Below are 14,161 nucleotides of genomic sequence, written 5' to 3'. Positions count from 1 at the left end.
CTGACCTGTACGGGTAAATTGACATTCCAGATTTTACTCCGCAGGGTGAAACACTTTTTTTAAACAATGTTACTTAGTGCTTGTTCAGTAAAATAAACTAAAGATAAAAATAGATGAAATAAAGTGGCATCATGCATTTATACCGGTGGAGGCTGTTCCAGAGTGTAGGGGCTTGATGGCCAAAGCTCGGTCACCCTTGGTCACCAACTTTGACAAAGAAACGATCAGTAAAGGCGTATCAGATGACCTCAGGTTACAAACTGGCATGTATGAGATTAGGAGCTCAGTTAGGTAAAACTAGGTGCCAGACCATGAGGAGCTTTATAAGTTAACAACATACACACTTATTGTGTTGGCAAACTGTCATCCAATATGGTTTAAAGTAAATAAATAAGTCATGATTTTATTTTGATTGTATCAGACCAGTAATACATAATGTGGCTAAAATCAATCACAACTTATGGGATGAAAGCATATCTTGATTCTGAAACCTGATTCTGATTCTGATTGTGGTGTGTGTGTGTGTGTGTGTGTGTGTGTGTGTGTGTGTGTGTGTGTGTGTGTGTGTGCGTGCGTGTGTCTGTGTTTTATCTCTGTGTGAATGCACATGCATGTGCTTTGTATATAAAATTGTACAATTGAAGCATACTATTTGTTTATTTGTTTATTGTTTGTTTAGCCTTTATTTAACAGGTAAGCTAATAGAGAACCAGTTATTTTGATTTAATGTTTTATTAGACAGAAATGTAAAAACAGCACGAGTACAGTCAAACACTTTGTCTAAAAGGATAACACCAAAAAAGTCCTTGCGGTCATGTTTTCATTGGGGTTCTAGGTTAGGTCTCAATTACTATAGTTATAGTTATAGTTATAATTACTATAGTGACCTGGCTGGGACACATGGCAAAAACAAAATACATCAAAAATATAACATTACAAGATAATATATATTTGTTTAATATGATAAGGCTCCAAAGTGATGTAAGCTTCAAAGACAATAACAATGACATGTCTTGAACTGATGGAGCCGTGCCTGTGTGAGGTGACTGGCCCTCCCCACACATTCAATAGTATTAGCTTTAAGGCTGCATGGGCAATATATCAACTTTATATCATATCATAATGACACTAGATATCGTCAGGGATTTTGGACATTGTAATAAGTCTTAAGCACAAGTCTTTTCCTGGTTTTAAAGGCTGCATAACTTCAGTAAAGTGAAGTAATTTTCTGAACGTACCAGATTGTTCTGGTGGTTCTATTATTTGCCCTCTTAGTTATTATATGGTCATTACTGATAAATATTTTGCAAAACTCTCATTGTGTGAATATCTTGTGAAAGCCCCAAAAGTTATTCCCACAATCACAATATCGATATAGCAATATTTGGTCAAATAAAAAGGTAAATGTATGTATGTATATAGTGATATTTGATGTTGACTATATTGCCCAATCCTACTTCAGGTTCAAATTGATAATTTACAGTAGATTGGCACAGGCAGATATGTCAAACACACTGCAACAGATCAGAGGAATGACATGAGGAAGTCTTTTACACCTCTCAAACAGTGAGGCACAAAAAGAAAACGGGGAAAAAATGTGATGGAGTTGGGCTGGGAATTACTGCTGAATTAAGCACCACTTTGATCAGAAACTGATTGACCGATGGTTGGCAAAACATGAAAGGATGACCTTGAATTCTCCAAAGCGAGTATGGATTGGCACACAGCACCTCTAGCTCTCTCTCTCTCTCTGTGTATGTCTCCCCAATACACATCCAAATCCTCATGCACACACACACACACACACACACACACACACACACACACACACACACACACACACACACACACACACACACACACACACACACACACACACACACAATGCACACAGAAACAAGTTAGTGGAATGGACAAGCATGTCAACACACACACATACACACACACACATGCACGCACGCACGCACACACACACGCGTGTGTGCACACAAGTGCACAATCCCTCTCTTTTTCACACTTATCCACAGTCTCCCTCTTTTCGCAGGGGGAAAAAATGAACACACAGTCACGTACGACAAGTCAGAGTTGAGAGAGCAACTTCAAAGTAAGGCAGATGCGGGGACAGCTCTCACTGAATTAATTTTCTGGCCACCAGTCGATCTGCCCTCGGGCTAAGATTGTGGCTGTTCGCATCTCTCCTGACCCCTCATCAGCTTCCAGTTAAGACCGATCCCACACTAGCAAGGGAGCCATAGAGAGAGGAGGAGATACATACAGTAGGTAGATTTAAAGGAGATAAAAAAAAACCTTCTACTGTACGACATGTAGTGGGTGTAAGGAATATAAAGCTAGATTCCATTTTCATCAAACACTCACTTAGCATAATCTCTGGAAAAGCTACGGCTCATTTAATTGTGCAGTTTAGCCTATGAATGAAATATTGAGGAAACTGAAGGTTTTCACTCAGAGGATACTAAACACTTAGGCTAAATATGTTCAGGTTTTCAATATCTGAAATTGTGTTAAAAAAGCCCCAACTTATTAACCACATAAACCTAAATACTTTGTCGACCGGGGTTGCCCAGGGCTCTATATTTGGCCCCTTCCTTTTTTCACTCCACTCCAAATCTGATGTTATATAGAACAGAACATTCACGCTAGGGTTCATGTGGTTAATTCTGTTATGTATCAAACTATTTTGCAAGCAGAGGTTTTTGAGATGCGTGCAGCGTAGTAATGCTATAATGTGCTTTACTTTTGGAGACAGCCAGCAATCATTTTGTAAGAGTATAGCCTAAGCATCATTTTCCTTTTCTTCAGTTGGTGATTATCTCGTTTTGCAATGAACCTTTTCAAATACAGGGCTATGAGAATGTCTTTTTTTTCCCTTTCTTTTTTCGTTTTTCATTTTTCATGGACGTGTCATATCTCATTGTCCTGTTACAGGTTACTGTGGACAACAGTGCAAATACTACATGCCAATGGCACTTAATAGCACACCACTGAAACTTGTGCATGGGTGAGAAGTGTCAATGTTTGAGAAATCATCTTGTTTAGATTCACCAATGACCTCTAATGTGTCTCATTGTGATGTTTTTTTATGTTGATTTGATTTAATATTTGATGTGTATTAATCATTCATAAGTGTATATTCTATATGAACACTGGATATAATGTAATTATGCCTCTTGGGACATGCGCAATGAATCCGTCATATTTCTCACTTAGTAATACTTATCTTTTCCCCAAACTTTTCTACTGTCTATGCTTTCACTCTTTTTTATTTTAGCTTAAGAATATAACTTAGGTGTCATTGCTGAGGGAAAGCGGGACGGTTGCATCATTAATTTGGATGACTGAAATGAACATGGCTTGTGTAAGCATCATTTGGAAATTGCATTCTATTACGTTCTGCCGCACACTGCCATACAGAAAGACAATGATATGTAGCCCGGAGGGCAAATATTCACCTGCGTGTGTGTGTGTGTGTGTGTGTGTGTGTGTGTGTGTGTGTGTGTGTGTGTGTGTGTGTGTGTGTGTGTGTGTGTGTGTGTGTGTGTCTGTAAGGAAAAACCCATTGTCCAAGACCACCATGCATTCGATTCATAGTAATACAGTATGCAACCACACATTGCTCTTAACTGAAACACACAAACACACATGCACGCGCGCGCACACACACACACACACACACACACACACACACACACACACACACACACACACACACACACACACACACACACACACACACACACACACACACACACACACACACACACACACACACACACACACACTGACACTGACACACTCACACTCACATTGACACACACACTGACTGACACGCACAAACACACACAAGCACCCATGAGGTGTGGGGTTCTAATGAGGCCCGTGGAGACACTGCTGGATTGTCAATCAAACCTCAGCTTGCTGACACGTGGTCGACAACATCAATGAGTTTCTCCCTCTCAAACAGAGGGAAGCCTGTCAAATTGCATCCGAAGCTAAGAGAAATCGGAAGTCCATAGGAGTTTTCGCTGAGAAAGGTGAGAGAGGGTATGAAAGCGGGCTAAAACTTAACCCGTCAAGAGCGGGAACACATCTGTGTCACTTTTAGATTTATTTGGCTATTCAAGTGAACATTTGTAACTCAAATCTTTGCTTCTGGGGGTCCCTGGAACAAAATATTTTACAAATGTTCGCTTTAAAAATATATTTATTCAAAGATTTGCAAAAATGCTCACGATTTATCCAAAAATAGCAGATCTACAAGCTCATAGCGCGGCACCGAGTGCCGCGCTATGAGCTTGTAGATCTGCTATTTTTGAATAGCCAAAGAAATCTAAAAATGACACAGATGCGTTCCCGGTCTGAACGAGTTAAGAGACAGACTCAGAATAATAGGTAACACGGCAGGAGATGTTTTGGGGGAAATGAGGAGGAAAACTTTGATTCCCGTGCCCATCTTGGAGTTTGCATTGCAGTTTTTCTCTCTCTTCTTGCATTTTAAACTCACATATCCTCCAAGAATTGCTAAAGTTTTATACGGCAAGTTCTTTTTGGACGAACAAAGAAAGTCACAAGGACTTCTTTCTGCTCTTTTTAAGAGTGTGTGCACTGCAGCAGAATCAGGACTCCAACCCAATTCCTCGAGTCAACAATGCAGCCATGTATTTCAGTGAGTCTATGGGGGCACTGAGCCAGGGCTGTCCTGTCAAGGTGGGAGGCCTGGAGATCCAACCTGCTATCTAACTTGCATGGTTTTCGCTACCAAGCCAAACCTGCTGTGACCGTGCTATAACAGGCCATGCTTATCCCCAGTACTGAAGGGCTTTGCCTTTCCCAGTGTATTGTTTTAGGACACACACAGACATGCAATTTGCATGGCAGTGTGCAATTATGACTTTCTCACTAAGCCTGGCCTGTCATTATAACACTGCTGAAGGCAACATGGGTGCCGGCGGTAGCCTAGACACTAAATAGGAATCACCACATGGCCATCACTGTAGTAGAAGGCAGTGCACACAACAGGGACAATTCACTCCGGTCTCTCATGTAACGCGGGTTCAAGCCAACAACACATATTTTTATTCTTAAGTCATTTTGCACTCATGCGTGCATAGCCTATATAAGTCCCTCGTCTTGTCAGTTGTGTGTGTTGTGATGTCTTGTGGTGTACCTGCACCTATTGTCACCAAGTCAAATTCCTGTCCAAACATTGTATTAGGGATGATTTATACACTTTTGCACGGCGACGTGTAAAATCGGGATGTAGTCTGTGGGTAAAGTCTTTCACATTCTTGCTTTGCCTGAATCAGCCTATAAGGATATAGTCACTTTGGGGTGAGTTGGATAGTTACTAAGCTTGTCCCTCTGCTTCTTGTAACAAAGAAAGTGAAGTTCCCTTCCCTTTGTCTGCCTGCATGATTCATGATACTACTACCCTGAATGACTAATAGACCACCCTGCCAAATGGTTCTTACACTAATATTTAGAAGTTTCCTCTCATGATTTATACGGGCTGTTTTAGAACTGTTATGATTTTGATACATAGATTTGATACATTTTAAAAAAAAAGTTATTAATGCAAACCTAATATCAATAAACAGCAACAAAATAACATTGACTCAAACAGCCACGGGCAAAATATTGATACATAGGCTAATAATAATAATGATAATAATAATAAGTGTAGCCTAATTTTAACACCATAACTGTGTGCATGTAGTTGAATTGAGTGTAAAATAATGCATAAACATCCATCATGAAGCAATAGTTATTTATTTATTGAGTCTGTAAAAGTATTCTCTATGAGATGAAGAAGACATAATAGCCTTTCTGTCTATAATATAACCACTTTATTCCTGTATGATGATGAAGCTGTAATTAGTTTTATGGTTATGTTGGGTTGCATGCTGGCTGTTTGGGGGTTAAGAATAGCTGATCTACATGGTGCTGGTTGAATGAAGTGTCGGTTTTCAGCTCAAACTCCTCCTCTACGGTTCTTCCACTTCAACAACCAAGTTGTTTGGAGCGCATTCCCCGGCAGCAATGTGGAGGGAAACAGCTATTTCGTCTAGCTGAAAAAAATAATCATTATTATTATTGTAATTTTTTTTTTGCAACCGGTTTGCTACTATTTTGGCCATTTATGGGCTTCGCGCTTTGTAGGGATATTATTAGTGAAACGTTTGCTGAAACTTCGGGGAAAAAAATAACCGAGTGCTCAAGAAGTCAAGAGAACAGTGTGATCGCCCCGTGGGTTTTACAGTAAAGAGAGAAGAGACGTCCCGTCCTGTCTTTTTGTCTGTACTATTGTTGCTACACATGGATAACAGGAGGTGACCGGAGCGTCATTCAACACTAACCTATCAATCTGTTTGGACGCTTGTTTAGAGTTCATTATTATTATTGTGTTTCCCCGGGAAGGGATCGCGTCTCATTTCTTTCTTCAACGAGGAGATACAACACAAGGCTACAAGTTGATACAAACTAACGAGAAGGACAAACTTTTTGTCTGAAGTTTAAGACAAGTTGCAGCATCCGGCTATTTGTTGAGGACTTCACGGTGGATTATTTGGAAGAGAAGAGATCGTCATGGAAAATATGCAGAAAGTCAGCATGGAGCTTTAAAAATGCACTATTGATTTCAACAGTTTTTTAGTTTTTAGGGTTTTGACTGTCAAAGCGATTTTGGGACTAATTTCTTTAGAGCTGATAAAAAGTGTTATTGTTAGATCTAGATCGCAGTGTTTATTTACCTTTCTTTGAGTAGCTAGTGTACTACCCATTTCTTGTCCCCCCAAAATGCCACAATTAAACGGAGGCGGTGGAGATGATTTGGGGGCGAATGATGAGATGATCTCCTTCAAAGACGAAGGGGAGCAAGAGGAGAAAATATCCGAGAACGTGTCGGCAGACAGGGATCTGGATGATGTGAAGTCTTCTTTAGTCAACGAGTCTGAGAATAACAGCAGCTCGTCGGATTCAGAGGTAAGGAGTTTGGCACAGAAATGAGTTGCTTGTTGCACACTTTTTATTGCCAATAAGGGTCTTGTATAGTTGTATATATAATATCTAAAGTTGCTGTTTGAAGACTTTCACTATAGTCTCCTTTCCTTATCAGCAAGCGGAGCGTCGCCCCCAAACCAGACCCGACTTAGAAAGTTACGAGAAAGCCAGAGATTACTTCCATGAAGGTAAAAAAAACACACAACAACTCTGGATTGTTAAAGTATGCCTTGTTTGTTTGCATGCTTTTCCCCTCCTGGTGCTTATTTATTATTATTCTGACATTTCCTCGCTTGTTTTGTCCCATATTATACACACAGCACTAAGGAGACAGCAAGATGGTGGATTTTTCAAGAGTCCCCACTATCCTGGCTACCCATTTCTAATGATCCCAGACCTATCCAACCCATACCTGCCCAATGGATCACTGTCTCCCAGCGCAAGAACGGTAAGAAACAAGTGAAACAAATTATCCAGATCTGTCTGGTCGTATTGTTACTTTGTAACAATCCTTCCCTCTCTCCGTCCACAACAACCACAGGGTCATGCCTTGAGAAAAGTTATTTCTGCACAGTATGTATCGGACCGCCATATTTCTCCCCAGAGTGGCCTCACAAGGAGTAACTAAACTACTTCTTTGTTCTTTGGGGATGTTTCCCCCTGTGCTGCCACCCTTCTGTTTTGACAAGTTCACATGAAGCCCAAAGTTTTCACACTTGACGTGTGTGTGTTGATTTTATTACAAGTCGTAGCCCTATTTGGGAGCGTTTGTGTCTTGACAGCCTCGGCTATACTTCTCGTAGGCTACACTTGTATTATGAGTGCTTTGCCATTTTGATTAATTATAAGACACTCATTAGTTTTAGAGTTGTTCAGTTGGTTGTCACCTACAAGTGCATCCGAGAAGCTAAATGTCTGAGCCCTCTTTCATAGGCCTAGGCTACTACTACCAGTAAAAGGTCAAAAATAGGCTTTGCATGAAGTCATGCTGTAATATTATTATGAAAATGCTTTTACACACATACGAATTGCATATGACATCAGCAGAGCCAGTTGTGAAACGTATTAAGTGAGCTTGACAAGGGTGGCAACCATGCAGATGTTGTTTATGGTGGGTTTTTAAACTAGTATAGTTGTTGGAATTTATTGCCTTTTGGTTGACCATTAAATCAATTTGTGGTGTTTTAAGTGAGGCAAGAGATTAGCTCTAGCCATAGATATGCATCTAGCCAACAGCTGAATTACCATGTTTTAAACACAATGTTTCACTTAAGTAGAAGTGCTTTCTGGACATGGCCCTACAGTAAACACACATTTGAACGTTTCCACATTGATATATATTTTGTATGCACAATGAACCTCTGGTGCATGGACACTAGACACGTATTATACAGTAATTAATTATGACACGGCGCATAGATCACTGTAATAACATTTGAAAATGGGAGGGGGGGGGGACTCTAGATACTAGGTCAGATAATAGCTTTACAATAGCATTGAATCTTTATTCCATTGAAATATGTAAAACATGTGGTGTTTTCTATAGTATGTGCAAGCAATCTAAAATGCATTTGAAGGACATGAATATTCAAACTTCCTTGAAATAACCCATACTGGATTACTCTGTTTCTCAGAGCATGTCCATCCCCCAAAACCTGCCCCCAGCCCAGCCCTCCCAAAAGAAGAGAAAAAAAACAAGCGCTTTCGTTAGGACCGGGCACGCATTTGAGTGAAAAGACCCCCCCTCCCTATCTCCTTTTCACTGTTCCAAGCTCACCCCCCCTGCCTCCCCTGTACCTTCCATTCAATTAGAAAGGCGTTAGTTGACCATTGTTATTCTGAACAGGCTTGATGGCTTCATTGGAGGTCTCCATCGGGGCTCATTAACTAAATGGCTACTCTCCTCCTCTCACACTAGGTGCTACATACCTCTGTGGAGAACCTCTGTCATTTGTTTTTGGGTGTTTTTTTACCACCAGAGTTTGTAGGAATAATGTGAGTGGCGTACTTGTGCTGCTGTGATAGAAATGTGTTTTTTATTGCTGGCGTGCTGATTTATTTATCTCCCTCCAGCAATGATCAGATGTTTTGTTTCTTCAGAACACTATGGCAACTCTTTACTATTGACGGAATAGACTAATAGGCTGGAGTAAGTGCCTAAAAATGTCAGAAAGCCTTTATCTTGTCGTCACTTTGTTTTGTCTCTGTGGCTCATAGAATTTAAAATCCTTTCGCCCTCCTTGTATGTATGTGTTTTCAAGTCTTCGACAAAGCAAACATTGGAATGAAGGGGAAAAAAATAGGTTGTTCTCATTGCTCACTGCAAGGTAACTAATAATTACTAAGGATTTAAAATCTGGTGGTTAAAGCCCCCATATTATAGAAGGAATTGAGAATGAGGTCAACGGGGCAGTCTGTGCCTACTATGTCAATCACCACCCTGGTAGAAAAGAAAGCAAGCAGACAATGGCTGGCATACTTTACAATGTATACCAAACTGAGGCATCTTAAGCTGTTGGAGTGTTTGCCATGTTGCAGCAAGGTAAACTCACTCCTCGCTGAAAATGCTGTGAATTTGAATGATGAGACACATTGAACTTATTACCTTTTTTTCTGCGTCATGCTCAGAATGTGATAGATTTGTTTATACAAATCACTGGAGTTCAGTGGCAAGCTTAATGGAGAATACTGGAGACAGTAGGATTTAGCGGGGAATATTTGCCACCAGCCTGTGCAAACATTGGGTGTTGGGTCAACCAGTTAGTTTAACTAATGAGCTCTACTGTGATATGTACACTCTCCCTGTGTGTATATCTGCAGGCTCTCCTAATTGGCTGACAGAATAGGAAGGTTCCTAACTTTAGGAATGCATGCTTTCTTACTCTCCCTCTTGAATCTGTTTACAACTCCCTCCGGCTGACATCTCAATAATGACATTTTATTTTTAAACAGGCGAAACCTAGAGGTTTGCATAGATGAGCCACATGGCTCATCGTTGCCAACCGTGACCTTCTTTGGCCACCAATTTTAACCATATAGCAGATATTGAGTTAAAGACACAATGTAGGAAGTTTCACGACCTTCTGTTGTGATTTCACGATGGCACAGTGTATTGAGTCGTAGCGGACGGACTGACACGCACACACACAATATGTTTTAATATGACATTACTCATGAATATTAAAAAGAGCATTGTTGAGTGTTCCTTTCCAGTCGATTCTATAAGCCTTCGTATGTGCTCGACAGTCAACACAACTTTGCATTTCTGCAGTGTGCTGCAGAATTACAATGGCTGGTTATGGTTTCAGACATAACTTTTTTTAAGTGTGGATGTAGCAACCCCTATCATGAGCAATGAGAGACAGGCCTAGATGGGATCAGCACAAAGTTCCCCCGAGGGGCAAGCATAACTGATTTAAAGCCTGTTCTGAGTTGACATTCCGCTGTAATCCATCGAGACTGGAGGAGGAGGAAGGTTTTATGCTTGGAAAGATGTTCCACCAGACTTTTGCCTGGTGTGTGGTGGAGGGCCAAGCCAGTCCCCCCTCCACCCCCCCCACCCCCCTTGGGTTGAGAGTTGTCAAAATCCCAGTCATTGTTTTGAGGTGTGGTCTGGAGATTCATTGATATGGTTTTCTTTTTTCACTCGCTTGCGTCTAGCGCAGGATTAGTGCAAGGTTTAATTGCCGAGCACAGACTGCTTGACACCACCTTCTATCAGCTTCATCAGCAGTCTAGATAACTCTCCGAGTACATCATCATCAGTAAAGAGTGAAATGTCTCTTGTGTGTGAGATGTGGCAAGTAAGTGAGAGGGAGGTTTAGTCACTCAAATATATCTTTATCAAACACACAGTGGGGGCTCTCTCAAGATCCCATGCATGGGTCGGTGAATAGAAAAATGTTTCGGGATTGAGCCTTGAATGGGGAGCTTGTATAAGTCTGAACATGTTAGAGAGACTACAGTTGCATGCCTCTCTGACGTCTTTTTTTCAACCATTCTTTCTGTTGCTTTTGGTGCTTAAAAATGTGCAGACAAAGAAAAGTCAACAGCGACATTGTCCTGTTGAATAAAAGAGCCTCTCCCTGCATAAGCAAACCGTGTTTGTGTGGAGGTATCTTTTCATCAGGTTACTCACTTGGCTTTTCCACTTAAGCCCGATATATATACTTAGTTGTGCGCGGGGTGTCGCACGCTGAAAATAGCAGATCTATAAACTCTCAAATGTGTCTCGCTGCGACGCATTGAGACCTCGTAGAGCTGCTATTTTCGTTGCGCGGCGCACGCACACGCGCAACTAAGTATAAGGCATTACTTTGCTGTGTATGTGTGTGTGTGCGTGCGTGCGTATGGTTGTGTGTAAGTATGTCTGTGTGCATGCACTGGTGAGCATGTCTGTGTGTATGTGGGAGGGGGGGGTAGGGGGTGGATTTCAGGTGAGGGTCTGTGGATTCTGTGCAACAGAGGGAACAGTGTATGGAGCTTACCTTCTGACAACCCTCAGTGTTGTATGCCACTGCTGAGAGCAATCCTGAATGTTGGCGTGCAAATATTTTTTTAACCAAGGACTGTGTCAACAGAGCTAACATTTTTGACTAAGTTTATATTTTTGAAAAGATTTTTTTTTCTTCTTTTAAGGCAAACAAATCTACATCAATTTAGTCTCACCGTTCAATTAAAAGAAAGATTGCAGCCAGTGTCCAAAAGGCCCTGAGCTGGCATACAGTACGTCTTGTTCCTGGGTGATTTATTTATATGTTTTAAATTATTTTAAGACTTGAGGAAACTGATTAATGTTTCATTTCTTTGCATTACATTACCAGCAGTTTGACTTCATGTTATATACACACACACCACAAAATCGCTGTGAGTTTACGACGCAAATGTATTACCGAAAAATTACTATGTTATATCACGCAAGTGGAATTAAGGTCAGTCACCAGTTTTTAATTACTGAATCGTAAATCAAAGCAATTCAATTAACTCATCAGTGCCTGATGCAATTATAGTGTCATCATAAAATATGAATGCAAGTGTTAACGTTTAGCATCTTCTCAGCTTTACAGTTTTGAGTTCAGAGTTTTGTGTTTTTTCAGCAAAAGAATTTCCACACCAAAAAAAGAAAAAAAAATTGTCACAGGTCCACAGTATGTGTCAGTAGAAGTTATAGTTGGGGAGAGAATACATGCTCGTCAGTATCTGTTGCACGTTGGACTTTCCAGAATGTTCCTGTCCTGCTTCTCGTCTTGTGTGTTGTATAGGAAGGATCGTGGTGCGTAGGGCTTTTGCATTTCAGACCTCAGACTTGGGGAGCGAGGCTACATGTTCCCTTTCCTAACTGCACTTGTGTAGAACTTGTGTGAAATGGTGTCAGTCCCTGTCTCTATCCCTCCCACCCCCCCTCCCACCCGCCTCTCTGCTCCGGTCTCTGTGGAAAGCGTGAGCTGGCGTCAGTTCCTCTCGCCACCCGTAGCCCTGCTAGTGCAGTACCACCTACCCACCCTCCCGCCCGACATTAGATATTCTGTTTATAGCACTCTCTGGCTTCTCAAGAGCAGGGCCCATCAGGAGCATCTCAGCACCCTTTGAGGCAAGGATAACCACCCCTCTCCCCTCTCCAGCCGCAGACTCCCTGCGTTCAGTGACATCAATGAATCCCTTTGATGTGCCAAGATGAATATGTGTGCAAATGTGTTTTTATCAATTTATGTGTTTTTCAACATTCGTTATGTTTGGCCGGTGCTACTGTGCAGTTTGAGATCTTGGTACACTGCTTTCCCTAACTCTAAGGATATGTTTCGTATTATTATATATACCTGAGTTGGTTTACAGTGCGTACAGTGTGTGCTTTTCCTTAGTAGGAAATGTGTCATTTTTAAGGGCACTTTTTGAGAATGTGTTGTGACAACGTCCTGACAATGGGAGATGAGCTGGAATACACCTGGTCCCCGTGTGCTGCTCATTCATTGCTGCGCAGTCAATTATTGAAGAGAATCACTTTTTTATGCATATAGTCATTTGCGACTCATATCCACCACCACACACACTTCATATTGTTAGCGTATTTCTAATGAATGCAGTCCTCTCATTTCAGATGCTCTCTTTTCTGTCATATGCTTGGGATGGGCTGTCATGGGGCTCTGAGAGTTACAGGAGTTAGACTCGCAGCTCATCGGAAAAACTGCTCAACTTCACTGTCAGGGCCGTGACTATAAGTGTAGTTTCCCCACCGAAAAAATAGAATTTCCCCCTCAATGTCAGACAGGTGATAATCATCAAAAGTGAAAGCACAGATTGTCATGAAAATAAGTGATGGACGGAGGTGTACAGTGTGTGTGTGTGTGTGTGTGTGTGTGTGTGTGTGTGTGTGTGTGTGTGTGTGTGTGTGTGTGTGTGTGTGTGTGTGTGTGTGTGTGTGGAGGGGGAGTATATATGCATGTATCAAGTGTCATGTGAATACCAGCTCAGTAATGTCTGCTCTGTGGTATATAAGGGTAGAGGCATGGAGAACGAGGGAAACAGTCCCTCTAGTTTTATCAGGGGGGTCGGGGGTTAATCAACCTCACTCCCAGGTGATCTGGACTCTTGTTTGATTGATGAGAATTGTGGGTGTGTGTGTGGGGGGTGGGGGGGGTGTTTAATGTCGGGACATGCTGCTATAAGGCTGTCCCCCAAGTATAAGTAGCCACTACATGGCCGCAACCCTCATTGTTTATTTCATATAAAGAAATGTTTGCCCTCTATAATTGTACCTTAAACTCTTCACTCCGTGCTAATAAAACTTGATTGTACAGCAGGAAGAAAAAAAAAACTCTAAATAGGGTTTCATCAGTCTGGTATTCCAAACAGCTGTTTTCAGTTTAAGCAACACAGGCAGCAGGAGAGAGAGTGAGAGAGAGAGAGAGAGCGCAGGGAAAGAGTAGAGATTGTTGATGAGATGATGTATGTGTGTGTGTGTGTGTGTGTCAGTGTGTGTGTGTGTGGGGGGGGGGCATAAACTGGGGCAGATATGGGCCTTGCTATCCCTTTGCCTGTTATCCTGAGGTGGGCCGGCTTCCAGACCTTGAGGCACTTACTTATCTGAGGGATTCTGTCTCCCACAGAGCGTGGGGCTACTCCGCCACGGACCAGAATGCTTTGCTGC

General features: G+C 41.6%; 1 protein-coding gene across 4 annotated transcripts in view; it reads left to right on the top strand.

Annotated features, from left to right (window-relative positions):
• The first annotated feature begins 6,058 nt into the window (after positions 1-6,058).
• The window catches only part of tcf7l1b (transcription factor 7 like 1b), a 50,021-nt gene continuing 41,918 nt past the window's right edge, over positions 6,059-14,161 (top strand). For all 4 annotated transcript variants that reach the window (XM_084056309.1, XM_084056308.1, XM_084056307.1 and 1 more), the window contains exons 1-3: positions 6,059-6,999; positions 7,133-7,205; positions 7,338-7,465. In XM_084056309.1, coding sequence (XP_083912435.1) covers positions 6,814-6,999; positions 7,133-7,205; positions 7,338-7,465 — 387 coding nt within the window. In that variant the 5' untranslated portion in view covers positions 6,059-6,813. The remainder of the gene's footprint in view (positions 7,000-7,132; positions 7,206-7,337; positions 7,466-14,161) is intronic.

Source organism: Gymnoscopelus microlampas (genome assembly GCF_963454915.1).
Source record: "Gymnoscopelus microlampas genome assembly, chromosome: 4".
Taxonomy (NCBI): Eukaryota; Metazoa; Chordata; class Actinopteri; order Myctophiformes; family Myctophidae; genus Gymnoscopelus; species Gymnoscopelus microlampas.
This window is presented reverse-complemented; position numbering and strand designations above follow the sequence as displayed.